This window comes from Nelusetta ayraudi, unplaced genomic scaffold (genome assembly GCF_046127955.1).
Source record: "Nelusetta ayraudi isolate G7.1 ecotype Tasmania unplaced genomic scaffold, CSIRO-AGI_Nayr_v1 ptg000024l, whole genome shotgun sequence".
In the NCBI taxonomy this organism is placed as follows: Eukaryota; Metazoa; Chordata; class Actinopteri; order Tetraodontiformes; family Monacanthidae; genus Nelusetta; species Nelusetta ayraudi.
Genome location: NW_027466074.1, coordinates 301,437 through 329,396, shown reverse-complemented (window position 1 = coordinate 329,396; position 27,960 = coordinate 301,437). Strand labels below are relative to the sequence as shown.

The following is a 27,960-nucleotide window of genomic DNA, read 5'->3' as shown; positions in this document are numbered from 1 at the left end:
TTCTGGTGAGTTGTGGAATGTGGATGACAGCTACTTTGGAGTGACTGACTACAGAAGTGGCCTTAGCTAAAGTTAGAAGAAAGAACCTCTGGCTGGACTATTTAATCTTTCTCCCTCCTCTACCCCCTCTCGTTTGACCTGGTATAAAGCCGCCACGGGGAGATCATTTAGCAGCGACTAGATTAAAACACTTGGCGAGGAGGGGGGGGGGCGGTTGATTTAAGGAATTTAAGCCGTGAGACCCCCCCGTCCCCCCGCCCCCCGTCAGTTGGGGCGGCGGGGAAGAGGGGTGCACGAGCGCCGTTACGTCGGCGCGGAGCAGCGCGAGCCGGGGTGTCGCGGCGGCGACGACTTTTTTTTTTATTGGCGAGAAACCGCCGCCGATATTAATCCGCTCGACGGGGAGGAAACAAATAATAACGCGAGAGTTGGCAAGTTGCTTCACGACTGTTTGTTGCAACTGTCAAAAAGGTGGAGTGGAGGATACGCGCGTGACCCAATACACATTGACTGTAATACTGCCGCTGCCGCCGAGATAATATCCGTATAAAAATAAGCCCGAGGAGAGGAACCGAAGAGTGGAAGGAACCAAAAGCTTTTTGGCGTTTCCTGCAAATTTTCGCTTTGCCTCTTTTTTCTCTTTTCCCCTTTTTTTTTTTTTTACTCCGACCAAGTGTCTCGCTGTCGTCGAAAAATACCGCACTAAAATATTTTTGTGCCTCCCTTCAGCTCCAGCCTGCGCGAGGATTTTTTTTTTTTTTTTTTTTTTTTTTTTTTACTCCTCCTTCGTAATAAAGTCGCCATTTTGCTTCACTGCCTATATAAACCATCCCGTATTCTAATATTTTTTTTTTCCCCCTCCAAGGAGTCGCGGACCTACCTAGCTTCCCTGGCTATATATATTTTTTTTCATTTTGGAATCGTTGGGAGTTGCTCGCCGAAGAAGGAGGAGGAGGGTTGAAGAAGTGCCTCGTGGTATACATATTAATGCAAGGACCGGAGGTGGAGGTGGAGAGGGGGGTACCACTGCCACTGCCATCGGAAACTGGGAATAAGATGAAAGTACCCGGGAATTGTTGTTAATGTACGGACGACATTGCCGTTCCTGCCCTGCTGGGTTTTTCTCCTCCTCCTCCTCCTCCTCCTCTTCTTCTTCCTCTTCCTCCTCCTCCGCCTCGTCGTCGTCGTCGTCGCCAGCAAGAGCAGCGGTGGTGTTGGTGGTGGGTACCGGACGACGGTGACGACTGTCCGCTTTCCTCCAGCGGAACCCCCTCCACCCACCACCCTCCCAGCACCTCTCCAGAAGAGCCGTGGCCGACCGCTGCTTGACGCACAGCAGGTGTGATTGCCATGTAACTCAACATCGGTGGGGGTTAAAAACGCCCACCTAGGTGCTCGTCTCCTGACCCCCCCACCACCTCTCCCTCCATCCCCCGCTCCCTACATCCCTCCATCCCTTCACCCTCACGTGGGTGACCCGGGGCCACTTGGCCCCTGGCGCTAGGTGACGGCTCGACACTTCAGGTAGGTGTGGCAGCAACATAGAAAGTATTGCACTTTAAAAAAAAAAAAAAAAAGCATTATTACTATGGTTTTTTTTGTTTTGTTTTTTTTGTTTTTTTTCCTTAATGTACCACAACAGGCAACTCTCTAACCTTGACACACACTCGCACGCACACACATACAGCATGGCAGTGTGCCACGTGCAACGCTAAAATACTTGGTGGTGGTGGTGGTGGATGGATGGATTGTCAGCAGATTGTGTGACGAGGTGCGAGTGGGTGCCCACCAGGTTTTGTTGTGTCTAGCTGGATGTATGGTGTGCTGAATTAGTCTTTTTTGTGTGTGTGAAAACACAAGCTGCGATGTTGTCTGTGATCAACACCGAAAACGTGTTACATCCTAACTAAGATGTATACGGGGCCTGTTGTTGGCATGCGCGATTAACTGCACTCGAAAATGAATACGAGGTCAGTTCAAAAGCCACATGTCTCCACATTAGTCATAAGAGGTTTTAGAGTATTTTTTAAAAAGACAATGCTAGTTGCAATTTCTCACTCCATATCTCTTATTGTATCTCTCTACATTTAGCAAAATTCACTAAACCAATAATGACACCTGTCTGTAGCCTGTCAGCGAACTCTCCAGTCATGTGAAGTCCGTCTTTACTCCAACCCTTTGTGATGTCACAGAGGATGTCGATACCTCTTGCAGGATAGTGAAAACAAACATCCCTGTTCATTTGTCCATTCCTTGCTGTGATAGTTGTGACAGTATGTTGAAAAATATGTGGATGGTATAGAAACGCATATGTTTTAACTGGAAGCAAAAACAGAACATTTTGCACAATGTTGTAAACAGGAATGAATGTTGTATCTTAGTTCACTGCTAGTCTGTCGCAACAATCCTACATCATATACAGAATATAAAGGAATATATATATATATGTATATATATATATGTATATATATATGTATATATATATATATATATATATATATATATATATATAAAGGAAGGTGTCTCATGCTAGTGTGTGCAATATTTCAGAATTTTACATTTTGCAACAAGGTCTCTGTGCCACTTGATGCCAGATTTAATGACAATTAACGCCATGTGATAAACTGAGAGCATGCCATCACAAAAATACCATAGCGTGGTTTGTCACGGGACAGAGTGAGTAGCTAATGAGTGGCGCTTGTGTGATGCTGCTGTGCATTTGAAGAATGATGTATACCTGTGCTAAATGGAAGAATCCAAAACTGCCATTTGTTTTTACACATTGACATTGACACATGCTAGTGCTAGTCCTTCAAAATGAGAATTAGCCTAGATTTGAATTAAAGAGAACTTTTTTTGCTTTTGACTTGTCCGTGATGAAATGATGCATCACATGTTCTCCGGACCTCCCCCCCACCACCACCCTCACCACCACCACATCTCTCCGACTTACCTTTTGTTTAATGAGAAGAGCATGGACTTGGTGTGCAAGTGAGGCTATTGATTTTAGAAATGAAACATAGAAGGTCACACCCTCATTACCACCAGCGATGATGTGTGTGCCTCAGACGAGATAACCTTCAGTGCAACAGTGCCAATGGCCCACGAGATGAAAGTGCATTATAGAACAAGGAGACGCTATCATCATAGCTAATAACAATGTTTTGACAGGGCGGGGGAGACGATTAATGAGGCTCAGCAAACATCCCAGCACTGCCCTCAGCTAACTACGTATCTTACATGTGATCAATGCAGGATGGAGAGCCCAAGTGGCCCAAGGCTTGGGAAACTGTCCTCGTCAGCGCTGCCAAGAAGCCGGATCCCAAAGCATGGACTTCCTCAGGAGCATGTCAGAACCACAGTGGGCCCTGACAACAACAACAAACACAGTGAGAAAAGTGCTTCTTACATCTGCGGCATTAAAATTCATTGGTTGCTTGTAAGATGAGATGTTTTCATTTTGCGCTACGGGTTAACTATGGCATGGTTTCATTATACGTTTCAGGGTGTAATCTGATAGAGGACATTGTTTGTGTTTCGAATATTTTCTGTGCATACTGCGTGATGATTGGAATTGCCTTTTGGCACATTTTTTATCATTATACAACTCCTTTAGCCCGACTATTCTACTTCTTGGCGAGCTGTTGTTTTTCAAGAATTAAATCAGAGCACAACATTTCCTGCAGCTTTTTGAATGGTTATATTTAACTAAGAATTAATGGTCCCCCAGCAACAATGTAATCCTGCCCCTCTCACCACAGAAGGGCCTGGAAAGTACAACATTTTTCCTTCAGCTGCCTTACAGTGAGAAAACTAAACAAACAAGGAGTGCCAAGCATTGACATGAGTGATACCCAAAGCCATCTGGAGAGAGACAGAAGATTTTGGGAAAGGAGAACGGGTCGAGAGAATTAGGTTTCAATCCAATAACCAGCAGATCATTATGACTTTGTTAATGGAGTCAGACGGACTTGGATGACTGGGGCGCCTCTAATATGACCCAGTTGTTTGGGTTTCGACAACATAGCCTCCCCTGCTTAGACATGCACAACACCCACACTAGACAAGGTGCTTCAATTTGTTTTCTCCCTATGTTGATTCAGCCCCACATGCTTGATTTACATGGTTGTGATGTTGTGGGTATGTGTACATGTGTGTACACTCCAATTCAGATATTAATGAAACGTCCTCCATACATGGCAGAACCTCTAATATGCAAATACATAAGAAAGCATGTTCTGCCATGTTCTGTCGTATATTATATACATGACATAATATATTTCATTTTTTCAAAGATCCCTTCCAAACTCGTGGAAGATGCAGCAATGCACTTTTAGCAGGAAGCTACAACTGTGGCAGCACTGGCCTCGAAATCCTTTTTGCTGGTGATATTTATTGGTTTTTTTGATGTCCCATCAACCAAATCTGCTGCACCAGAGTCTGGAAAAAAACACCTTAAATGTGTTTAATATACAATTTATGTCCTCTCATACTCAGCATGAGTGTATCAACTCTCTGATACCGAGCATTAAGGCCTCATCGTAAACATGCTGCACACTGTAATGCTTTTGCTTTCAGAGTAAGTAAGCAGAGTTCAGTTTTTACCCACTCACAGTTCTTCTACTGGTTCCCGTAGCTTTCAATAGGGTTCTCATTCTTTATTACTTTCCATTAATAACACGAGTAACATAAGTGTTCACTCACTACACTGTTGAGAAAGTGAAAGCTAAAAATGACAGTAGTGGTTCAGCTATTGCTATCACAACTGTTCACTGGTCTTCAGGGTACTTTTCAGCTCATTTTAGATATGAGTGTTGCTTTTTTGTTTATAGTTTCCAACATTAATTTGCTTGTGACTCTAAAAGTATTACTGTAGTTATAGTATAAATATCACAGGATATTTGATTTAATTTGCTCAACCTGTTTGAATAGAGAATTGTTCATTTTGCATGGTACAGGATCTAATGTAAAGCCAAGGAAACCAGATCGAAGGAAAAACAGTCCTCAGTAAATGATTAAAAAAAAAAAAAAAAAACTAGATAATAAGACCAGCAGCCAGACACGTGGGAATATCGGATAATACTATGCCTAAACACCTGAAGAACAGTTTTAGATTAATACATATTAAAAGGTGTTTTCTGTAATGATGTAATTCCCCTGTATGGTATTTGTCTGCTCATGTCACCGTCACACTAAAAGCAACAGAGCAGCAAAAAGCGTACATTTACATTTCCTCTCTCAAAGGCCACTGGATTACTGAGACATTTGTATTCCTACCCGCTACTACCTGTTCTCACTGGTGTACCAGACCAGACATATTTCTCTTAGTTCTTCATCAAAACATCTCATCTTTTTGATGGCCAGCCTGGGTACCCCGTAGCTACTGATGAGTGCAGAAATGCTGCATTGCTAATGGTAATGAGCCCAGTGCTAGCATGTCTGTCTCAGGAGGGCTGTGAGTTTCAGTCTGGGCAAACAAAGGCGTCCATAACTGAGACTCCCCGTGGAGACTTTCAGAGCTCTTTCTGTGCCCTTTTGCAACACAGTGTGTGTCCTTCCTGTAACTTGACAGGTCCCACGTTTTCTGCTCTCTTTAAACTGCTCACTCTTTATTTTTTCATCCCATATTCATGGAAACGCTGCCTGTTATACCTTATATCATCAGCACCAGTGCAGGGCCAGTAACATCCTTGTCACAATGCGGGCATGATGTAACAGTCAAGAAATCCTGTCTGCCTACCCCCCCACCCCCCACGCCTTTTTTTTTCTTACTTGTGGTTTCCTGAAACCCCTTGATGCTTTTATGGTCGGAAACAAAGACAAATTGGGTTTGTGTGTTATTCCTGGGGTGTTGTTGAGCTGTCACCTTGCCACAACCAGACAACTTGCAGCAAGGGATGTTGCCCTTCAGGCGAGCTCTCTTTTTCTTTCAACCTTCTTCTGGTGCTGTCACATTTTGTGTCAGTGACGAGTGTTGTGCCGGCCCCTTGCATGTGCACGCATGCAGGGACACATAACACCTCTTTGACAGCAGGACCTTCATTACAGGCCCTCGGATGCCTTTTGCTGACATTGCATATTTGCCTCAGCAGCAGTCTGCCCCTCTCCCTTCCTCTTTCTCTTTTGCTTTTTTAATTTTTCTCTCACTCGCTCCTCTCAATGCCCACTCCTTTGTATTTCCTGTACTCCTCGCCTCCAAATCGTCTTGCTTATTGGCCAGCAGTATTAGCAGTAGTCGGGCAAAAGTCAGTTTAACAAGTCTGTCGGGTTTGTTTGCTTCAGTTTTGCATGCTAGATTTGTGTCAAGGGTGCAGGGCATGCAATTGGACAGAGAGCTTTTGATCGTAAGAAAACGGTCACATTTGTCTGTGTCAGTTACATGTTTGTTAATGGAAGTAATTTGATAACCGCCACCCACATTAGTATGGACGTTATTCTGTTTCATATGGTCAACGTAAGAGAATTAGGGCAAGACTGCTCATGTTTGTTTCTTGACTGTCTTCTCTTAGTGGCATTTGCACGTCCTCCTCCTGCTTGCATGACTTCCTTTTCATGCAGGTAAAGCTAACTGTTGAGATCGATTTTGTCTTCTTCTTCAATGACCCTGTGTTGGGCCCAGTGACCTCTGCAATCACGCAGTTATGGAATTGACAAATCCACACACCATCTGTTTTTAAACCAAGGAATGTAATGTTCTTGTCCATTATTTTACCTCAGTTTTGTTGTTGGGAGAAAGGAATGTCTAGCTGGGGAGATCATTCACAGGGCATGGCTACACCTGTGCCTGCCTCTTTTGTTTTATGGTGATCTTTGTACTTAATATACACGTCTCAGTAATCCAACACTAACCAACCCTTAATCATTTCCGAACAAGATCTCCCATAAACCCTTAAATTACTGTTTAATTACTGGCAGTGTTCATAATTCATTAACCTGTTTCTTCATGATCCCATTGTGATACTTTACAATAAAGACTTGCAACTACAAATTAGAAGCATGAACTGTTTAACATACTGTGTCAGTCACTGAGATGACTATCACCAAATTGTTGTTTTAGTGTTAGTTTGTGATATTATCCCTCTGGATTTCCTTGTAGAAATAATGTGTTCTACAAGCAGACGTATGTTTTTGCCCTGACGAAATTAAACCTCTTCCCGTCTCTTCCATTTGGACTAGCCTCTGTCCCTCCATATTTCCTGCATTTGAAAGTTCTCCCCAGTGGAGGCCATGCTCCTTCCAACACTAAAGGATGAAATCAATAACGAGTCGTAGCCATCAAGGAGTGTTTGTCTTGGGATAAAATTGAATTCCAGTGCTTTTCATAGCCCGGTGCTGCATCCCCTTTTGCGGAGAGTCATCTTTGTCACATCTTAATTTGTCAGGCCACAGGATAACGGATGAGAAGGAGCAGGGGGAAATGGGAGAGGAGAGAGATTGAGTCGGTGAGTCACTGTCCATAAGGAGGCCACAGCAAACAGTCTACAGCAGGCATTGTCTGTCTGGCTTGCATATGTGGTGCCGCATCAACATGTACTGTTTTTACACCAGCTGATCCTTGTGTCGCTGTTTGTGTTCACAGTGCATAAGTCATGAGTATGCATTGGCAAATTCATTTGCTTTCCATTGACATTCGTCTCTGAGCAGAATTTCCCAGCCACATATGTAGTGATTCATTTTCTTCGCTGCTGAGCTGTAAAAAGTAAGCCACTCCAGAGGAGAATTTTACCAATCAGACCTTCAGAGAAAAAAATAGTACCATGAAGATGTTGAATGTAGAGATTTTCAAAGGTATGAAATAAAGTGATGTCAGTCACAAAGGAGAGGTACAACAATTCAACTATTGTAATAATAATAATATTACAAATACTACTACTGCTATGACGACTACTACTACCAATACTACTATTACTACTACTAACAATATAATTATTATTATATAATAGTAATAATAATTAAAAATCCATATGTCAGTGCGTCGTAGCATGACATAGAAGATAGTTTACACATGATTGCTGCACAGTGAAAAGTATCGCTTTTCCATCTTAGCGGCTTTTGAGTCATTTCTAAAAGGCAGCTGTCATTGTTGTTAAATGGTTGAGAAAAGGGAACAGTCGCACTTATGATTGTGCATGAGCGACTGCACAACTGTACGAAGTACACCTCTTCCTGGGACAAGTGTTCAGTGCGTGAGGATTGTACAAATCGCTCATGCTAATCAAACTGCAGTCGAAAGTGCTTGGATACTGTGCAGATCGCTTAGTCTGAGTACACCCCTTTGTAACTTTGGTTGCCTGCCAACACTCAGTGCACTAACCTAACCTCCTGCCTGGCTATAAGACATTAGCTCACTATTCTCAGTTTGTTCATGATGGCAGAGATGCCAAAAAGACCAGAGAAGACAGTACTAGTTTCGCTTTAGAGAAGTACACAGGTTCTCCCTTATGAGAGAAGGGACTGAGGACAAATCTTGGTTGAAAGACAAAACATGAAAATACACATTTTTTTATTTCTATCAAGTGAATTAGAAATTCACAACAGTGGGTCATGAACCTAATTTTGGCAATAGGCCAGTAGGCTTCAGACAACAGATTAGGTTTCCAATAATGTGAAGCCTGCAGCTGATGCTGGAATACTATAAAATAAATGCAGCCGTGAAAAGGCAGCAAGGTACTGAGGTTTCACTGAATATTTAGTCCCAATCTTTAACTGGAGGGTTTTGGGGGTTGTTTTTCTTGTGCAATTGTCCAATTTTACTGTTTTAACTTCTAAAATTAAAATGTCAAGTACCCGGAGGCTGTAGTCTAAACGGTCAATGTAACCTTCATTATCCAGATAGAGAAATTAATCTTTGTACTCTTTGTACCTTGTACTTGGCACATCTTATACTTTCTCTTAAACAAAAATTGATTTGCGTTTTTTTTTTGGGAGGTAAAACATGAAACAAAGTTGCCTTTGTTTTAATGGAGCGAGGTAGTGGCATGTTTCACTGGAGGATTCCATATAGTAATAACGAGGCCCTGTTATAATCATCAGTAGAAAAATAGATGGAATGAAAAAAAGTTACCACTTGTGTATACTAAGACCCTCTTGTCTCTGAGTCCAAGAAGCCACGTGCCTTTTAGAAAAGCCTTTAAAGACTGTCTGCGTCTCTGAAGTCTTTAAGATGTAGAGGAAGTATTTTTCACCCAGAAGTTTTCCAACCTGAGGACACAGAACGCTGACCGTGACCTTCAGACAACTCAGATTCAAAACGGCTCTTCTAGTGCTCACGGGCGTTCTGTGAACTAAAACAAAAATCAGAATCAATGCTATACGCCAAACTTTTTACAGTGCATGACGGTAAAAGCAGATGGTGAAATGGCTTTTCAAATGGACTAAAAACAATGAAAGACATCTGGGAAATATATTTAAACATCATTTATGTTCATCACTTTTCGAGCATTTACCCAACCAAAGTTCAGCTCGTTGAACTGTATGATTTTAGGTCACATTTAATATCCAAGAAAGTAGTATTTTACATGCGCATTCCACTGTCAGGTCCCAGCACATTTTGGTTCATGGCCAAAGCAAACAGAGCACTTGATGATGTCCCATTTAAATTGTTTTTGGCAAAAAATAAAAAATAAAAAAAATAACATGATTTTATAAAGCATTTGCTTTTCACAAACACTGAAAAAATATACCAAGTGGTTTTGAGGCATTGGTGTGCGTTGCAAAGGTGTATCTGTGTGAGAGGTTACAGAAAGACAGTAAAGGAGAAGGAGGGAGAGAGGGCAGGGAGACAGAGCCAGGAAAGGGGGAAACAAACAGAGTGCGAGTCAACGTGTCCGAGAGTCTCCTGGTTTTCTCTCAGTCAGTGTCTGGGTAGCAGGACTGTTCTGGTGCCGGTCCACCGTCTCTTCTGACTCACTGTCTGGAAACGGGCCCGGCTGAGAGGGGAAGCTTGAAGCCGTCTCCATAGAGAGGTGCGTTGTGTCGCTGCTAGTTGCTTGTGTGCGCATGCGAGTAAGAGTGAGAGAGTGGAAGAGAGAGAGAGAGAGAGAGACAGAGAGAGAGCAGAAGGATGCAGAATAGTAAATCAGGCGGAGGGTGTGCAGAGCGGTGGGGTTAATAAAAACTGTGCGGTTGCGAAGAAGTGTAAACACAATCGAGAAGCTTTAAAGCAAAACAAGTCGAAAGGGGAGTGCAGTCCAAAGGTTGCCGCCATTGGAAACCGCAACGGCTCAAACAAAAAGTGGATGACCGCACTGAAACTGAGGCGTTAGTGATACCATTTGTGCCCCTGGTGAAGCGTGGCTTGTGTATGTGTTTGTCTTTGCAAATCTCCGAGTATTCCCAAACCCCACCGCGCCCGCAGACAAAGGCTCCTGTGTGCGTGTTTGTGGAAGAAAACAAATGGCTGTTGTGTGCGTGCGCCCATGTCCCAGCGTGTTGGCGTGTAACGCGCGCACCCTTGCACTCAGGAGTGAGCGGTTCGCAGGCGTAGCTAGGAGAGCTCAGAGGTTATTTGAGATCATTAGGCAGCTGCCTGCACTCCCGGGGTTCCGGAGTTCACTCTCCTTCTCTTTCTCATCGTCTTCTGCTCTCCTCTGTCAGGATTAGAGGGATTTTTGGAGCAACAGTTGCTGACAGCTGGGAGCGACTCGTACTCTGACATTAGTCGAACAGCTGTTTTATCCACAAGGCCTGCGTCTGAGAAGCGCGGGCTCTGATTTCCCCACAATGGGTCTGCTTTGTTTCATTCAAAGACAACGGCTGCTGCGGAAAGAACCCGAAGCCGGCGTACCAACATTCTCAACCCTGGGTGCAATTTGATTACCTGCGCAAACACAAGTTAACCTGGCCTTTGTCTCATGTTTCTATTTGGAAGTAGCCCATACAAATTGTCTGAAAGAGGAGTCGAACTTTGTGAGTTGACTGGAACCTTTTGGGACTTTCAGGTAGTTTCCAGATTTTGTCTGACCAACTTCAGGGTTACTATTGGTCAGAGTGGCAGTAGCAGCACATCAGTGTTCTCGGGTTTGACACTCTGCCCGGAATCCTTGTCAAGCCATTTGAGAGTATAGCAAAAACCATTTAAGGAGCCCATAGAGACATTTTTTTTTTTTAAATTCTGTCACCCATTCCTATTATTATTTTATTGCTTTTTATGACATACAAATGGCATCCAGTTTGGATAAAATTGCCACTGTACAGGAAATCACGCTAATCTTTTTTAGCAGCTTCTTCCTGGTCTTCTGTGCTTCTGCGGCTTTTCAGTAAAGCTAGGGGGAGTCGCTTCTTGCTCACAACTTAATACCTTTTACACCTCCTACGTCTTTTTCCCCAAAGGCAGCTGATTCATTGACATCAACAAAAATTTGGAGAGTGAATCAAAATGTTTCCTATTTGAGGTTGGCTCGATGAGTGAGTGCGTTTTGTCTTGAAACTTCCTGCTGCAATAAAAGGGTTACAAGTTTGTGTCTCACTTTTATTGTTTTGTTTTATGTTTTGCTGCCTTTACTTATGTTTGCCCAGGCGTATTTGCACTGGAGTCTCTGAGCACATCCCAATTGTTCTGCTTGTTGGAATAAGGCCCCTGATAGAGGTAACTAAGGCAAGTGGGTCTTATTCCCATAGCAACAAGGACATATCTTTCCCATGAGCGGGATTCATTAATTATGCCTTTCTTTTACAAGACCTTTATTTTAGGGTAGGAATTAGAATGCATGCTCAATTTCTCCCTCAGTGAAAGGGCTGCTGACCGCCAGCTACATCACCTCTCCAGCTGCCGCCCAGACAGCTTATAGAGCAGCGCTCTGTCGCATGGAGAATATTAATACCGCCCTATCTGTGCATACACATCAGCGAGATGCGCACGTATACTGCACACTGTTGATGGTGTTGTGTACCTGTTTGTCTCTCTGGGTGTGCAATTTTTTTTTTTATGTGCACTGCACACTCCTACCTCATGTCATTAAGTATTTCCAAACATAAGCTGCTGTGCCGCTTCTCATTTATTTCGTCTTATTCCTCCCCTCTGCTTTTTTTAATTCTATGCCCTATTACCAGGTGACTGAACTAGTGGATCACACAAAATAACTCTTTTTTTTGTGTGTTGTTGAAGCCAAAACAAGGCTGAGGGAAGAAAGATGTTCTGAAAGGCAATTGCATTTCCTGCACAGAGAGAGGCGCTTTTGGGGCGTCGAAGCCTGTAGTTTTTTTGGGTTTTTTTTCATACGTGTGCGACCTGCTTTTTGTCTGGCAGGTAGTCCCTTCATTTATTTGATGGCAAAATCCCGCAACCGCCTCTGTAATCCTCGCGGGCACACCGGGTGCTCTGATCCAGTTTGGGATGGAGCGCGGAGGGGCCTGCACCAGGGCACGTGCACGTCCTGTCGCTGCCTGTCAATAAGTTCGCTGGGAGAAGAAAGCAGCTGGCAGACATGATGTCGAGCTCGTCGGCGCGAGGAAGCCAAACAGATTCAAAGGGGGGCCTGCACGAGGCTGCGGCTGTGGTCTTTTTCACAACAAAGGAGCATCACCTCCGGTTTAATTAGCTTACGTTTGACATTTTCCAGATCTGATATGGCTAAATAGACCCTGCCTTTTCCCAGCTCCTGCTGCCTCTCCTGGTCTCGCCAGATTAATGCAGGGGAGTTGAAAGCGCATGTAAAGCTATATCGCTCTGAAGTGAGGAGTTTAGCCTCAGCTCCTATCTGCAGCACTGTCATTCAACATTTTTGCCTGGTAGGAGGAGGAAGTCGTCCCTCTCTGCAGTTCTCTCTCCTCCCTCTCTCCTCCTCTTGTCCTCTACCACATCCTCATCCACCCCCCACCCCCCCCCTCCATCCTCTCTCCAGAAGCACGGTACTATAGGAGAAATGGAGTGCAGAGCTGATAGTGCAGAGGTCTAATTGTGGCGGAGCATGGAATGGTAATGAGCTCGTGCGCTGCCTGAAGTTTCCATGGAGAAAGACGGGGAGGGTACTGGGGGAGAGAGAAAAGGGAGGAAGTGAGCAAACTGCACATGGGAGGAGAAAAGGAGGCGAGCATCCGTGAGCGAGACGGAGGGCGGGAGCATCGGGGAGCAGAAAGAGAGAGCTGAGGCAGTTGGTCTGCTGCGTGCTGCTGTGTCAGAGGTTCACACAGGCGCCAGCAATTTATAGCTGATCTGTTTGGATTAACAGAGGGCTTTATTCTGCCCTTATCTCTCTGTCTCCCCCTGTCTCTGTCTCTCTCTCTCTCACCTGTCTCACTCTCAAAAAATGCGAATGCCCCTCTGGAATAACCAGTAGCTGAGTTTACTCAAAGGCCCGCTGCATAACACCATGTTGTGTTTGTGTGAAACAGCAGAAGAAACATCCATCTTCTATCTTAAAGGAAATAACCTGTGTGTCTCTTTTGGTGATAAGTGTTTGTGTTGACATAAGGAGTGTGCACTGCAAAAATCTGCTGCAGGGCTTCATGATTTTAGTACGTCAACAAAGATGTAAGATCCAGTGTGCCAGAAGAAAACAGTGTTCAGCTTAGACATTGCTTGCAGTGTTTCTTTCCATTAGATGTCACTAAATTTTACACTCTGTTCTTGAAAGTTGTTCCTGTCTTAAAATGACAGACGGCGTGAAGACCCAGACTTTGAAATCCCCACATTAAGTGTCATTCATTTTCTTCCCATTGTCTGCTTTTCTGACACTCTTACATCTGAACACTTCCCACTTAGTTTTTCACAGTGTGTGCCCCTGGCTGACTTGGAAATCTGAGCGAGTTTATTGCTCCTTTTTGAAAATGTGCATATTCCAAAGCAAAAATTTATGTCATTTCAATAAATCATCAAAGACACACCCACGCGGCGGCACAATCAAAAGCCCATCCTCCTTCTAGTTCCAGAACGTTGCATGTTTCAACGTTATTCCTCTTTATTTAAAAGTTGCTGCTCTAGTGCTCCCTGAGTGTGAAGTGCTGCCAGTGCTCCACACACACTCAGAAATGGTTTTCTCTCTCATTTTATCAGGTTCAATGTGTGATGAGACAGCAGAGGGGAAGAGGAAAGGTCGCCCTAAAGCAGAAGTGCAGGAGCTGAGGAGCATCCCAGTGAGTGAATCTCTTTAAACTGAAGCCGGCTATTTGACGCGGGCTTCTTCTTCTTTTTCTTCTTCTTTCCTTTCTTTTTTTTAATGAACTGAAGGCAGCTCTTAGTGAATATGGAAGATCTAAAATAGAGCGTAGCAGTAATCTTGCATTCAACTCTCTCTTCCTCGCCCCCGAGCAGGCCCATATGATAGTACAATGGAAGGAAGAGTTTAAGCGCCGCTCCAGGGTTAAGTGTCCGTGTTCAGGCTGCTGGTTAGAGTTTCCCAGCATCTATGGCGTCAAGTACCACTATCAACGCTGCCAGGGGGTGAGTCAGTAACCTCTCTGTTCTTTCCTGCTATGCTAATGTTCCCCCTCTCCGAAGAGCGAGTAGACGCTTAGCTCCGAGTCTCAGAAACACTCATCCAGAGAACGACGTGAGCAGGATTTTGTAACTGAAGTTTAAGCAAATCTTAGCGTGGAATTGTGAGCCGTCACTTCTTTCGTGGCAGTCTATTGTTTTGTGCGCTTGTGATCGGTGGACATAATGGGAAACAGCCGCCCACTGTCTTTTTTTGTGTTCCTGGCGGAAGCTCACGCTTAACACCCTCCACTGATGTCTCTGTTCCTACCAGGCCACCGTAGCTGAGAAGCTGAGTCACGGCTGTCCCTACTGCGAGGCGGCGTTCTCCACAAAGGTGCGCCTGCAGAAGCACAAGCAGTGGAGCCACTCAGACAGGCTCAGTATGGAGCCCAGGGACGAGCAGGCGCGGCTACAAAAGACGCCCGTCAAGTTCAACGCCAAGAAAAGGTGACTGGGATTTAACGCTACCCACCCACACCGAGCGACATGATAATGGATTTGAGCAACATCCTCACGCTGACGTTCCCTCCGAAAAAAATGTTCTGCCACGCTCGGTGATTCCAGGCCCATGGAGAACCGCCCGCCCTCTCCGATGTTCTTCAAAGTGAAAAAGACCCACGAGGTGTCGGCGCCCTCTCAGAACGGGGAGCTGTCCCACCAGAAGAACGAGAGGAAGCATCTCAGCCACAGCCAGCAGCGTCACCAGTCGCAAAGCACGTCGTCGGACGCGGGGGGCAGCGAGAGCGAGGGGGGCAGCCTTCCGCCTCCTTTCCCCGACGAAGACCCGGAGCGGATGAGGCACAGTAAGATCACAGTGTGTCTGTCTGAATGTCATGGGCTGAACTGCTCTCTGTGAAGGGGCCTCTAAAGGGCCCCAAATTGAAATTTCACCACTATGGTAATGGAGATGGAGTAACCACAGTGGAAAGGAATTTTCGCCAAATGCCAATAAAGCGGTATGTCCATGGTGGCCAACAGCAGAAGGAAAACTTGTTTTCGTACTGCCTGCGTTGCCCTCTGCCGAGTACCTCAAATCTAAAAGTTCTTGCCAGGGGCTGAATTTATGTGAGTTCATGCGAGTATGGCAAGACTCAGACGCATGGAAACTTCATACTTGCAAGAGCTCATATAAAACATGAGAGCAGCTCGTGGCTGCGTGCCAACAGTAGATTACAGTACAGTAGATTCAAAAAAATGGGGTTAACGTAACCAATTGGAATGTGCCTCTCTGCTTACATATTTATATGTTTATATGCAGTGTTTACTTCCATTGCATTGCATTGATTGATTTTATTTTTGGATCAAGACACTAAAAAAACAATAATCCAAAGGATGACATGCAAAAGTACTATACTTATTTCCAGCATGGTAAGGTTCCCTTACTCAACAGCAAGACAAGACTTAATGGAGAAGACATAACAAAACAATATACAAAAAAAAAAAAAAAAGTGAGGAAAAAAAAACTATCCAATTAAACGATTCACATCTACCTTGTTCTATAAAATCTGCTTGACCTATCTTTTAAAAATCCCTCAGGATGATTGGAGTTGAGTAGCACTCGGCAAACTATTCCATGCTATTCAGTTCGAGTGTAAAAAAAGATGTACTAACCGCACTATTACCGCCGGAAACTACGGATGAGCGGATGCCGGCCCTCGTGTTATGACTATCCTGTGTATGGACCATAGCTACATTAGTGCATAAATATTTAGGGACATGACCATTAATAATGTTAAACATGTGATTAATAATGCTAAACATGTGTTGACCGTTTAATGTTCCTTGTTTTTCTCCTGAGCCAGGACGGAAGCAGAAAACGCCCAAGAAATTCACTGGAGAGCAGCCGTCAATATCTGGGACGTTTGGACTGAAAGGTGCGTGAGATTGAAAGGCACGCTGTCGTCATCCCGCAGTAAAATGTAAACCACTCGCATCCACAACTATCAAACAACCACAGGGAGTAAATCTCCTGTGGTGACTTTAATAATAACTGAATAAATTAAGCTTTGTAAGAAGACTGTCGTTTCGATTGATTCATCATAGAGTACTTACAGCGCAGCCGGCCGTAGGTTCTCGGCGATCACACTCTGAATAACAGAAACCGTACGATAGAAAACATTGTCGGTTGCGAGCACATCTGAAAGAGCATTGGCTGCGTGAGTAATTGCGAACGTTCCCCACTGCTGCAGATCAATGATATCGGTATTGCAACAGCGCTAACGTGGGAATTGTGGAGGCATTTCATATTCGGCTAACTCAATCAGTGTCTCACAATCCCAAGTAGGTGTCACATACAGACGAGCGGCTCCAGTCTCTCGCTGTTCATTCATATGCTGAAAATTGCTGAGTGACTCATACACCATCATACACATGGCTGCTATCAAACAGTATAGAAAGCGACTGCACTCGACATCTTGTTCTCTTCGCTTTGCCTGTTCTATTTGATATTAGTAGGTATATAAATACCTACATCTCATGGTACAGTGACACTTTTGTAACAAATTGACAGCAAAGTATTTATTTCATACAACAGTGAAATTTTGAGTCTTACGTTATGTGCAAAAACTGTTGTAGTTTATTAGTCACAGTTTGGAAGCGTCTGCATATTCGTTTTTCTTTGTTGTCAGTGTCACCTTTATTTTCCTTTCCCATTTCTTGACACGGGGAAACCAAAAACTGACCGGAGCATCCACAGTCTTACAAACCGTCACTCGGTTACACCTCGCGGTGTTTGCCTTTTTAAAAAAAGATTTCTAACTGAGCCGAGCACAAAGGAGGATGGACACATGTCCATAGATGGTTACAGTTCCTGATAGCTTGGCCCTGCTTTATCACAGCTGGAAAAAAAAGTAACTGCAGTTTTTGTCAGGGAGACATATTGTTGTGACACTTTTTTTCTGTGATACTGCAAAACCTGCACGTCTCTTTCCACATTCATTATCATTGCCCCTGCACCTGCACTTATTCTGACTGTGTGTGTGTGTGTGTGTGTGTGTGTGTGTGTGTGTGTGTGTGTGTGTGTGTGTGTGTGTATATGTCTGTGTGTCTCTGTGTATAATGTAGGTATGACAAAGGTGGAGGAGAAGCTGAAAGCGGGCCGTGCGAAGAGGCCAGAGGGAAGCGGGTTCAGTGAGGAGTCCCAGAGAAGACCTGCCGCGACTTCAAACCACCCTTCAAAGAAAGACCCAGCCACGACCAGCTCTGGTGAATGCATGGAAAATAACAAGATTAAAACAAAAGCGTCTTTACAAGTTATGACTGCACTATTACGGCACTGCTGTTTAGAGATCTGTCAGGCTAACCACTGTTTTCCCATGTTCCTAACTAAGGTGCTGTTCCCGACACCCAGTGGCAGCGAGCCATCTCGGAGCGCGGTGAAGTGGTTTGTCCCACCTGTTCTATTGTCACGAGGAAAACAGTCCACGGCTTGAAGAAACACATGGAGATTTGCCAGAAGGTCGGAACCTGCAGCGTTTCCAGTGTTTTAACTTTAATTGCAGGGCTATTAGCTACGTCTTCTCAAAACAAGCACCTGTGTCAGAGTCCTGGGAGCCTTTCCAGTAATTACACAGATTTGAAAGCTGAAGACATAATCGGGCAGCACCTGGCTAGAAACTGTCAACCGCTTTTCTTACTGTAATACCTCTCACTAATAAAAAATGATAACGTGAGCTGAACATTGCGCACATATTTAATTGGTTTAGATCTCCTAAACCAGTCAGCCGAGGATTTGATCCACTGACATACATTATATTTAGTACTTCATACCTGAGAACAGCAGCTGGAGCGGCGCAGTAGCCTCCAGGCCTTCCAAGATGTGTTCCTCTTTGGCCCAGTGGCCCGTGTGACTCTATTAAAGTGACAGTCAACCATTCAGCAATGATGGAATCACTGCATTACCCGCGGGTCACTCACCACTTCCAGCAAATCAATACTGAGGCGAGGAGACAAATCTGCAAAAAAAAGAGAAAAGGGGAGGAACCTCGTGTGTTAATTGGATTTTCCTGTTCCTTTACCCTGTGTGTTGACCAAAATTGCGCAGTAATAGCGCATTCTATTGCGTTATGTGCAAAGCGTTGTTTTATTGACAGACACAATAGGGAAGCTTGCTGGCGAGAATGGGTTGTGTGTGACTTTTCCTTTCCCAAAAGTGTTATCTGATCCCTCGTTTGGCCTGCTACCCCTGCAGCTCCAGGACGCCCTGAAGTGCCAGCAGTGCCACAAACAGTTCAGGTCCAAAGCGGGGCTCAACTACCACACAATGGCCGAACACGCCACCAAGGTACATCACATGCAAACATGGGCTTATCTGCCGTCGTGTTTGTTTTTAACCGCGATCCCTGCTGACTTTTGTCTTTTAACCGGCCTTTGCCCTCTAATCTATCACTCAGTCGTCTAGACCAGCATGTGCTCGCTGAGTTGTGTTTCACCTCCTGTCACACTGACCCAGTGACCGGGTTCGTTAAGCCAAAGGGCACCACGCTACAGCACTCCAGACCTCTAGGAGGTCAGATGACTTGTGTTTCTGAGTCTATCTATAAACATCTGCCATATGTTACAAACAAGGTCAGCTGTCACTGAACCCCTTGAAGTTTTTAACCCATAAAGATCCATCATGTGCCCAGAGGCAGGAGATGCATCAGCTCGCCATTAAAGTATACAGCATCTTAGTTTCCCGCATCAACTGAGAGCCGCGCTTCCTGTGTCTAAAAATGTGATACGAGTGTTTGTACAGTGTAGCGTGCAACAAATTTGAACTGCCAATTTTGGTATTTTCTCCCCTTAAAGCTCCGGCATTTGTCTCTGCAGCTGTCTTTACGCTGACAGCGCAGAGCTTCATTAGGATATTATCTTGACACTCCTGCATTAGTGCCATGGTACTGCTATGAAGTATGATGAATAATTCAACGCTGCTTGTTTCAAGAAGTATCATGAAAGATTAATGAAGCTACATGTATCAAACCTTGCAGGATGCAGCATCCTCCGCCTCTGTGCTCCTTTTCTTTTTTCCGTGAGCTTACTTTTAATATGATCTGAGCGCAGTGCACACACGTGTGTTAGTGTTGTGGCGCTTTTTTTGTGTGTGTGTGTGTGCGTGTGTGTGTGTGTGTGTGTGTGTGTGTGTGTGTTCAGTTCATGATGATATGTGGCTCAAGCTTGTGTCATCCAAGTTGACTGTATAATACTGGCCCATGTCCTAGGTTGATCCCGTTTTGTCTCAACTCTATTGTGTTCTGGGCCAGCCGAGCAAGAGGCACCAAGCATCTGTGTGTGTGTGTGCAGGTGTGTGAGTGTGTGTACTCGTTTGCTGCAAGGTGTAGGTGTGTAAATGTTGAAGTAGACAGAGGCTGCCAAGCAGGGGACAGTGTTTAATGCGTGAATCTATTTGATCTTATGGTATAACTTGGATTAATACATGCAATTTCAGTTAAGTATAGTCTCTAAAAATAAATAATCAGTGTGTTTGTATACAGTAATCATTTTTATTTAATTGAATAGTGCACTACCTTATTGCACCAGCAAGCCCAAAACCCTGATGTCACAGCTGACATAAGTCATTAACATTGACTTTGCTTTTATATTTTTTACCATTACTTACTAGCAGTTTCTTCCATACAAGGCTTTCAAGTCTTTTTTGATGTACTGTCAGGATTCTCGCTCAGATGAACACAAAGGAACTTGAGATTCTTACTCAAGGAATAATTTATTTCCTGGACTTTAGGCAGTTGAATGTATTCTGCACACCTCCAACTATCTTCCGCCATTCACTCACCCCTATTGCTAATGCCTCTCTGATGCCACGGCTGTTTGTGATTTGTTTCCAATTTGTTTAATAGATATGAGGCGTCAGCGAGTGCAAAGCTCTTTCTTTCCGGTCAACAAATAGGACAATTTTCACTGTCTAGACTTTTCATAGTATGTTTGACATTTCGTTTCAGATCTAAATGTTTATTTTGGCTTGTAATGATTTCAAGCAGATGTCCAGTTTAACAGTCCCCCTGGATCTGATGAAGTGATATTGCCTGAGTCCCATGGCTGAGTTGCTCTTTTGCTCTGTCTGTGCCTATGCCTGCCAGTGTTATTCCACAACTCTCTTCCCGCCCCGGTCTGCAGCATTAGTCAGTGATTGGACCAGTGTCTCTCGTCTTGTCTGCTGGCCCCAGCACCTCACTCAAGTCGCATAGCAATACTGCAGCTCATTTTCATCTCCTTGACAGAAAAGGAGAGAAAAAGTCTTGGTCTCTTTTCAGTGACTGTGTTAACACAGAAAAACATATTAAGTTTGATCCATAGGGGGATTCCTCAGTGACTCCCTCCGTCGCGCTGCCAGTCTTTCCTTCCTTGGCAGTGCGGCCATCTGTTGTACTGGTCCTGGCTGGGGTTTGGCACTAGCTCCGCACTCAAGGGAAAACACAAGTTTGACAGTTGTCACAAACACGCCTTGAGTTACGTTCTTGAAAAAACATTTTTATGGTCTTTTGTCAGCGCAGACGTAGCCGTGATGGAAAACACATTTCAAGTCAGGAGGGGAAAAGAAAGGAGGTGTTGTGCTCGTGTGACGTTGTGTTTGTTCCCACTCAGCCCTCGGGGAGCGAAGGCCAGACGGGCGACATTCACGAAGAGAGGGAGAGGCTGCGCCTGGTGCTGAAACAGATGGGAAGAATCAAGTGTCCCACCGAGGTATGCAATCCCTCCTTCCTCGCTGTCACTTTCCCTTTTCCACTCTTGCATTCCTCCGTGGCTTCACCCTGTCCTTCCTTTTCGTTTATTTTGACTTTCACGGCACATTTTTTTCCCCCTCCGCGCTCACAGGCCGAGTTTTAGTTTTGTTTCTCCGTTTTCCCCAGTTCCTCCCTCCGTTTGTGCCTCGTCCCACCTCTCTTGCTCCTTTTTCCTGGATGCGTAGCTCTTGACACGGTGCCCAGATCCACATCAACACTCTGCTTCCTATTACTCACACCACAGTGCAGAAAGCAGATGAGAGGGAGCTGCAAAATCTAAACTTATGTCATGACATGTCCTCACACTGAGTGAGGGAAGAGCTGATTTATTGGAACCTCAAAATATGGACCCGTTCCAGTGATACTGTCCTATTAAATGTACACCCGCCGTGTTGGTCTTATTCAGTTTTGTGCTTAACGTGCGTTTTCGCTCTCTATTTTCTTTCTCCTCCAAACACACACACGCACACAACAACAACTCTACATGTACAGGGTTGTTCAGCCCACTTTTCCAGTCTGATGGGCTACCAGTACCACCAGAAACGCTGCGGAGGGGAGCTCTCAGACGACGAGAAGCCTGTGTTTTTATGCCACCACTGCGGAAAGTCCTACCGCTCCAAAGCAGGCCGTGACTACCACGTGCGTACCGAACATTCCCCGACCATCACCACCACCACCACCACCACCACCACGATATCCTCCACCAACAGCAAGGATGCCACGGATAGCAACAATAACACCGGCAAAGAGAGGGTAAGATCATCAAAGGGGGGGAGAAGTTCATTTCACATCTGTTTATCCTTTCCTCTTTTCAGTTCTTTTTTTTTTTTTTTGCTGGATATTTTTGTCCTTAGAACCCTGGTCAACATGTAGCTATGCATATTCCCACTCTTCTACTCTTCTCCTCTGTCCCCAGGTGGTGGTCACGGAGGATTTTCCCTCGGTAGGCAAGAAAGAGCAGAGTCAGCCTGAGAGGAAGGAGTGGCAAGACAAATCACCGTCCAGCCATCCTAAGGAGAAGCAAAGAGCACCCCGGGGTGAGGACAGGCAGGAAGAAAGGCACAGGGCGCAAGACAAGGAGAAAGCAACACACAACGAAAGCGACGACTTGGAGCGGACCCCCAGTGGCAGAGTGAGGCGCAGGTCGGCTCAGGTGGCCGTGTTCCACCTGCAAGAGATAGCGGAGGACGAGCTTGCCAAAGACTGGGGCACGAAACGCCGCATCAAAGACGACCTGGTGCCCGACAGCAAGAGGGTGAGTTGAGTTTGGCATGTGTGATTAACACAAACACACCAGATTACGTCAATCACACTCCAGGATGCATATAAATAGGCATTTTGACCCGAGGCACTCACTCACAGAGTGGCTGCCCTCTCAGACACATTAAATCTGGTATTTAGGTTCAAAGAAAAATGCCCATGACACTTTAGATGAAGTCAAATCATTCGATATCCCCTCCTGCCTTTATACAAAGACGTTATAGCTGTGACCGCTGACCATTTTTACTAATTCAAAACATTATTTTTGCACAGTTAAACTACACTCGTCCCGGCCTCCCAAACTTCAGCCCAGAGCTCCTGGAGTCCTGGAAGAACCAAGTCAAGGAGAAAGGATTCATCTGCTGTACCAATGAAGTAAAGAACATCGAGTGTGGCTGTGCATTCAAATTTACTTTCAGTGTTGAATAGAACAGATTTCTGGCTGAAGCATCTGCTTCAAAAGATTTTTTTTTTTTCACAGATGCAGCTGTTGGTTACACTGAATTTGGACTGTGTGTCTTTTTCTCTTTTTAACCCAGAATTGTGAAGCTGTATATTCCAGTGTGTCAGGACTGAAAGCTCACCTTGCCAACTGCAGCCAGGTACCATCACTGCAAGCCAAACCATGCCAAGCCACCATACTGCTTCCAATTGGCTCTATATACGCTATAATATCACACAGAGACAGATTTTCCTCACAGTTTTAACTTAGATTGGTTCTCATTGCCGCTTGCATTAATTAAGCAGGTTTTTGTGAATCAGTTTCTTTTCCCAGTCATGTTGGTAACTGAAATATTCAACACTGTGATTGAAAAAAAAATGAAGAAATATATGTTATATAGGACATATATTATTTTTAATTAATATTTACTCAGGATACATAATTTCATCAATAAAGCAATGCATTTCTATTATATCTATACGGATTGTCTATTTTATCTACTATGTCTATTTATTACAGACTTGATTTTAAAACAATTAAACTGAAAAATTCAGATTCAGATTACTTTTTATTGTGCAAAAGAACACATAGGAATTTGTTTTGGAAGTCCCTGTGTGCAAAAATATACACCAAAAGCAACATAAGTATGTATCTTGAATCTGTATGAATCTTATTTTTTCTATATGCATTTTTACAACTTGTCTTGCGCTATTTTTCTACCCATGTTTTTGCTTCAGGGGGGAGGAGAGCTGGGCAAGTACACTTGTTTGATCTGTCAGAAGGAGTTTAGCTCAGAAAGCGGTGTGAAGTACCACATCAGTAAGACACACTCGCAGGTAGGTCAGCCTCAGAGCGAAGCCACGCTCGCCTCCATATTGTTAGCACACAGCACTTTTGAATCCACCTTCACTGTTAATCCCTTTTGCGTAAACACACAGTGAAAACTGTTACGTACTCGAAGACGACGTGTTGATGTAGTGACAACAAGCTGTCAACTTGCCGAGAAACAATTCCGGGAGCAAATTTGCAAATAAAAGCCCAGTGAGTAAGAATTAAGGTTCACCAGCGTTAAGAGCTGAGAAACACAGCTGGAATAAGAAGATCAAGTTGGACATCAGAAAAGATTTTCCTGAGCTACAATTATCAGCAATCAAAATGCTTGATATTTAACAGACACTGATGATGTTGTGACCAGGACAGAATGTTTCCCCTAAAAGAGTCCTACCTAACTGAGTGCATACCTCAGTGTCTCTTCCACTGCTGTGCTCATTCGTAATTTGACAGTTCTTTGTTGCCGTACGTGTTTGACCTCTTATACTGCACTAGTTCATGATGTTCATTTGGGTGTTGAGGCATTGAGTTTTACAAAATAATAGATGATTTGTAAAGTCTTTTAATTATTCTGTAACGGCAATTGTGTTTCGGAGCTGGCTAATTACCGTTGTTTACAGTGTGCTTTCTTAACTTTAGGTGCCGCGCAATACTATACACTAGACTCTGAAATATACATTATATTTGTACACTCAGACCATCTAGATTACCTTGCATTTGCAGAGTTCTATCTTTACATGCAGCATACATACTGCCCTGGCTGACCCTTAACGAACCCTTTCCCTGTCTCAGAACTGGTTTCGGGCAGCAGCGACTCAAGTGGCCCCCAGTACCAAGCCTAAGGTGGTGGAGAACAATGGGATCAAGGCTGAGGTGAGGAACGGCGCCACGCCTGGTAAAAAGAGGGGCCGCAAGCCCAAAGAGCGTCCGCCTGCTGACATGCCCCTCCAAACAAAAACTGAAGTATCCACGCCGACGCAAAATTTTGCCCCAGCCATAAGCCCCTCCCCCGCCCTGACACAACCACGCTCTCTGCACCCTGACCCTACAGACAGTGCCAGCACGGGCCAAAACAGACAAGCAGCGTTCTACGCCGCCAGGGGCAGCAAACCCAAGAGGCTGCCGCTGTTAGAGTAGCCCTGTGCGACCCGTCCACGTCACACAGGAGCCACCAGAGGATTCTTGCTGTAAATGTTACACAAAAGAAGCTAAAAGGAACTTTGTTACCCCACGCAAGGACTTGGCACTAGGAAGAACGTTAGATCAACCATGAGCAAGTTAAACACTCAGCCAGTAATCTTGGTTTTTCTCTCAAACCCAGGACTTCACGTGTCTGTTGTTGGAAACGATACTCGTGTCAGCAGCAGAGTGTTTTGTTTCTCCATTCCACCTCTGTCTCCATTTAAGGCACACATTTCAGTTTTTCTACCCACAGCAGAAACCTGTTTTCTAAACAGGGTTGATTTTCCAAATAGTCTCAGAGTCATTTTCTCTACAATTTTCATGTTGTGTTTGAGAGGTTATAAAAAGGATATTCTATTAGCATGGTAGAGTCATTTATTGATAGCTAGTGTTTTCACATTTTTTTTTTGTTGTTTTTTTTAAACAAATATACTGTACTGTGTACATAAACAATACCTATATCTATATACCTATATACTCCTGCAATGATGCCATCAGTCATCTGCAAGCCTGACATGTCCAATTGAATCAAGAATTTTTCGGGGTGTGTGCTGTGCTGCAATGTTGTTTTATTTGTCTGTTTTGTTTTATGTTAAATTCATTTCAGTGTTCTTTTAACTCCTCGTGTTTTAGGTTAGCAGGTATGTGATAAGCTAAATGTGTTCGGTGGTTCATCACGCTTCACTGTTTTTTTTTTTTGTTTGTTTATTTGTTTTCCTGCGCCAATCAATGCAGTGACATCGGATTCATTTTTATCTGAATGGCGTGAGGATGAGAGGTATGTACTTTGACAACCACAATGAGGTATCAAAGAAAAAAGAAATTTCCACAGTTATTTTACACTGAATCTATCAAGCAGAATACCCCCAAAAGAGGTATGAGTTCATTTTAACACTTGACATTGTTTTGTTGACTTAAAGGAAAAAAACTTGAAGAATTCTGTCTTAAATAGGACTGAAAGCTAAATGTGGGACAGAAGGATGAATTTTTTGCGTGAAGCTTGTTGCACCATTGCTGCACAATCAAATGATGTGATTCATTTTAAAGTTGGCCATGTTTTGGCAACTGCTTTAGCTTAAATCAAAGCGCTGAGTAGAGAACATAAAAAAACTATCTTTTATAGAGAGGTTAAGAAAAATAACCTTTTATTAAACAGTGAAATTGAAAATGAAGATTTGCATAGAATGATGTATATGAATTTAATTCCTGGATGCTCAAAGTTATAGCCTTGCACTTTAACCCCTAACCCTTCCTGCCTCTCTCTTGTATTTTTGCACTCCTGCAGTTTTTAATCTTAGCAAGTCACCACCACGAAACCGAACCAGAATTATTTTGCCAGACTAAATTCTTGGTATTTCACCCAAATTACCATGTCTTTTCTGAACTCTGTTCCCAAGCCGTGCACTCTCCTTGCCAACTCTGCCACAGCCTCGACCCCGACATGTTTTGACAAAATGTGGGTATTTTGATTAATCGATAAAATTATTTAAAACCAGTTTGCCCTCCTTCCCCAATGTTTTTCCTATATAACTAACCACAATGCAAAGGTAGAGTTGTATTTGAAGGCATCTAAAGAAGTCTGGAATTGTGGTACGTTTGGATTTAGGCTACAGAACTAAACCACTGGTTAAAACCTGGGTAAAACGTGTACAAGAACATTAACAGTCGTTTATATCCAACATAGTTTGAGTAATGCAGTACAGGAGGTGTAGCCCTGGGTGAAATACCGTGTTGCTGGATCTGATCTTAATGAAAACTCAGGCCACCTAAATTGATCATTTGAGCAGCATGATTAATTTCAAATATCTTTTGAATGTTTGAAATCCAACGAGGCTGTACAATTCCGATGCATAAGCCATAACTGGCCTGGTTAAGTTTTATGGCTGCTCTATTTTTAGTTTTTGTCTTACATTATTAATAATCCAGTATTGATAAATCACTATTCAAATATAATATGATCAATCAAAAATAGAATTGAAAAATATTTTCACTTTGATATATTTAAAGTCTGACAGATGGATCCAAAATTATGTAAACAGTTTGAGCAAATTGAAACTCCTGAAATATTTATTAGATGTAAATTTCCATGTGCGTCTGTCCAAAAACGAGTAACTCGCTTTAGAAATGAAAAAACCCTTAATAAGCTTTTGTGTGTATTACCTAGTTAGCTATTGATAGCTTTGAGGGGAGGGGGGGGAGGGGGGGAGGTGTTGTGGATACTCTGCGGAGGGAACAGGGGTGCTTTACTTGCCACTCTACCTTAAGGACTTGATGCATCATTAAGTCCACAGATCCATCCTTCCATTTTCTCCCTACCGCTCCCTGTTTTGCTTTTCTTCTTCAGAACTTTTCCAACAAACGTAAAAAATTATCGTCGACAAAAAGGAACACTGATGTCAGTGAAGCACTAAAAACAAGTTTTTCAAGAAAGAAAAAAACATATTATAAATGAACATGTCCTAGGTGGGCTCATCCGTCCAATGTAAAGTTTTACATTTGAGAGCGAGAAGTTGGAACTGAATTCATTGTCCATCGTCAGTCAATTGAGTTTTCACAGCTTTGGGGATAATTATGCATGTGTCCGTCCCTGTTAGCGGGATGGACCTTTATCTTTTATCCAGGTAACAATGATGGAGGGGATAAATTAGACAAGCACTGACTGGTCCGAGGACCCTCTCATACACAAAGTGCTCCGGACCTTGTGTGTGTGTGTGTGTGTGTGTGTGTGTGTGGGTGTGGGTGTGTGTGTGTGTGTGTGTGTGTGTGTGTGTGCGTGTGTGTATAAAACAGTAAGCACCTTTGTAATGACAGGATGTCAAAAAAAAAAAAAATTGTCAACACTTTGTGTTGAGTGTTCAGCTGTCGCACAGATTCAGCTCGTTTCATGAAAAATGTCACATTGTCCATTTAACTGACAAGCTTTGGTGTTGCAATATGATAGTTAAGCACTGCTTTTAAAAGTGGGTATTTTATATTTTACCACACCCTTTATTATATGTCTTCCTATGATGTAGAAAACACATATCTCTCCCGCAGTGTGAGCTAACTGCAACATGTCTTAGAGAGTACAGCAATACACCATATTGATTTGGTTTCTTTGGCTTGCC

General features: G+C 43.8%; 1 protein-coding gene across 6 annotated transcripts; it reads left to right on the top strand.

The window, feature by feature from the left end:
- The first annotated feature begins 40 nt into the window (after window positions 1–40).
- znf512b (zinc finger protein 512B) lies at window positions 41–27,570 on the top strand. 6 transcript variants are annotated; one of them, XM_076028511.1, is made up of 18 exons: window positions 41–1,524; window positions 3,256–3,389; window positions 13,994–14,073; window positions 14,252–14,380; window positions 14,688–14,863; window positions 14,981–15,219; window positions 16,219–16,290; window positions 17,480–17,620; window positions 17,746–17,873; window positions 18,606–18,698; window positions 20,999–21,097; window positions 21,631–21,891; window positions 22,055–22,393; window positions 22,672–22,773; window positions 22,938–23,000; window positions 23,578–23,676; window positions 24,464–24,544; window positions 25,589–27,570. In XM_076028511.1, exons 2-18 carry the CDS (start codon window positions 3,257–3,259, stop codon window positions 25,589–25,591), a joined length of 2,238 nt encoding a protein of 745 aa, XP_075884626.1. In that variant the 5' UTR covers window positions 41–1,524; window position 3,256; the 3' UTR covers window positions 25,592–27,570. The 6 variants fall into 6 exon arrangements, with proteins under 6 accessions (XP_075884626.1, XP_075884623.1, XP_075884622.1 ...); XM_076028508.1 differs by having other exon boundaries at window positions 41–1,339; window positions 24,464–27,570; XM_076028507.1 differs by having other exon boundaries at window positions 42–1,524; window positions 24,464–27,570.
- The last annotated feature ends 390 nt before the right edge of the window (window positions 27,571–27,960 follow it).

What these genes read in the sequence shown, in the direction of transcription:
- znf512b (XM_076028508.1), top strand. Translation starts at nt 3,257, where the DNA reads ATGGAGAGCCCAAGTGGCCCAAGGCTTGGGAAACTGTCCTCGTCAGCG. An exon ending in AGGAGCTGAGGAGCATCCCA is followed by an intron (nt 14,074 to 14,251) that starts GTGAGTGAATCT and finishes GCCCCCGAGCAG; the next exon opens with GCCCATATGATAGTACAATG. An exon ending in GAATCAAGTGTCCCACCGAG is followed by an intron (nt 21,098 to 21,630) that starts GTATGCAATCCC and finishes CTACATGTACAG; the next exon opens with GGTTGTTCAGCCCACTTTTC.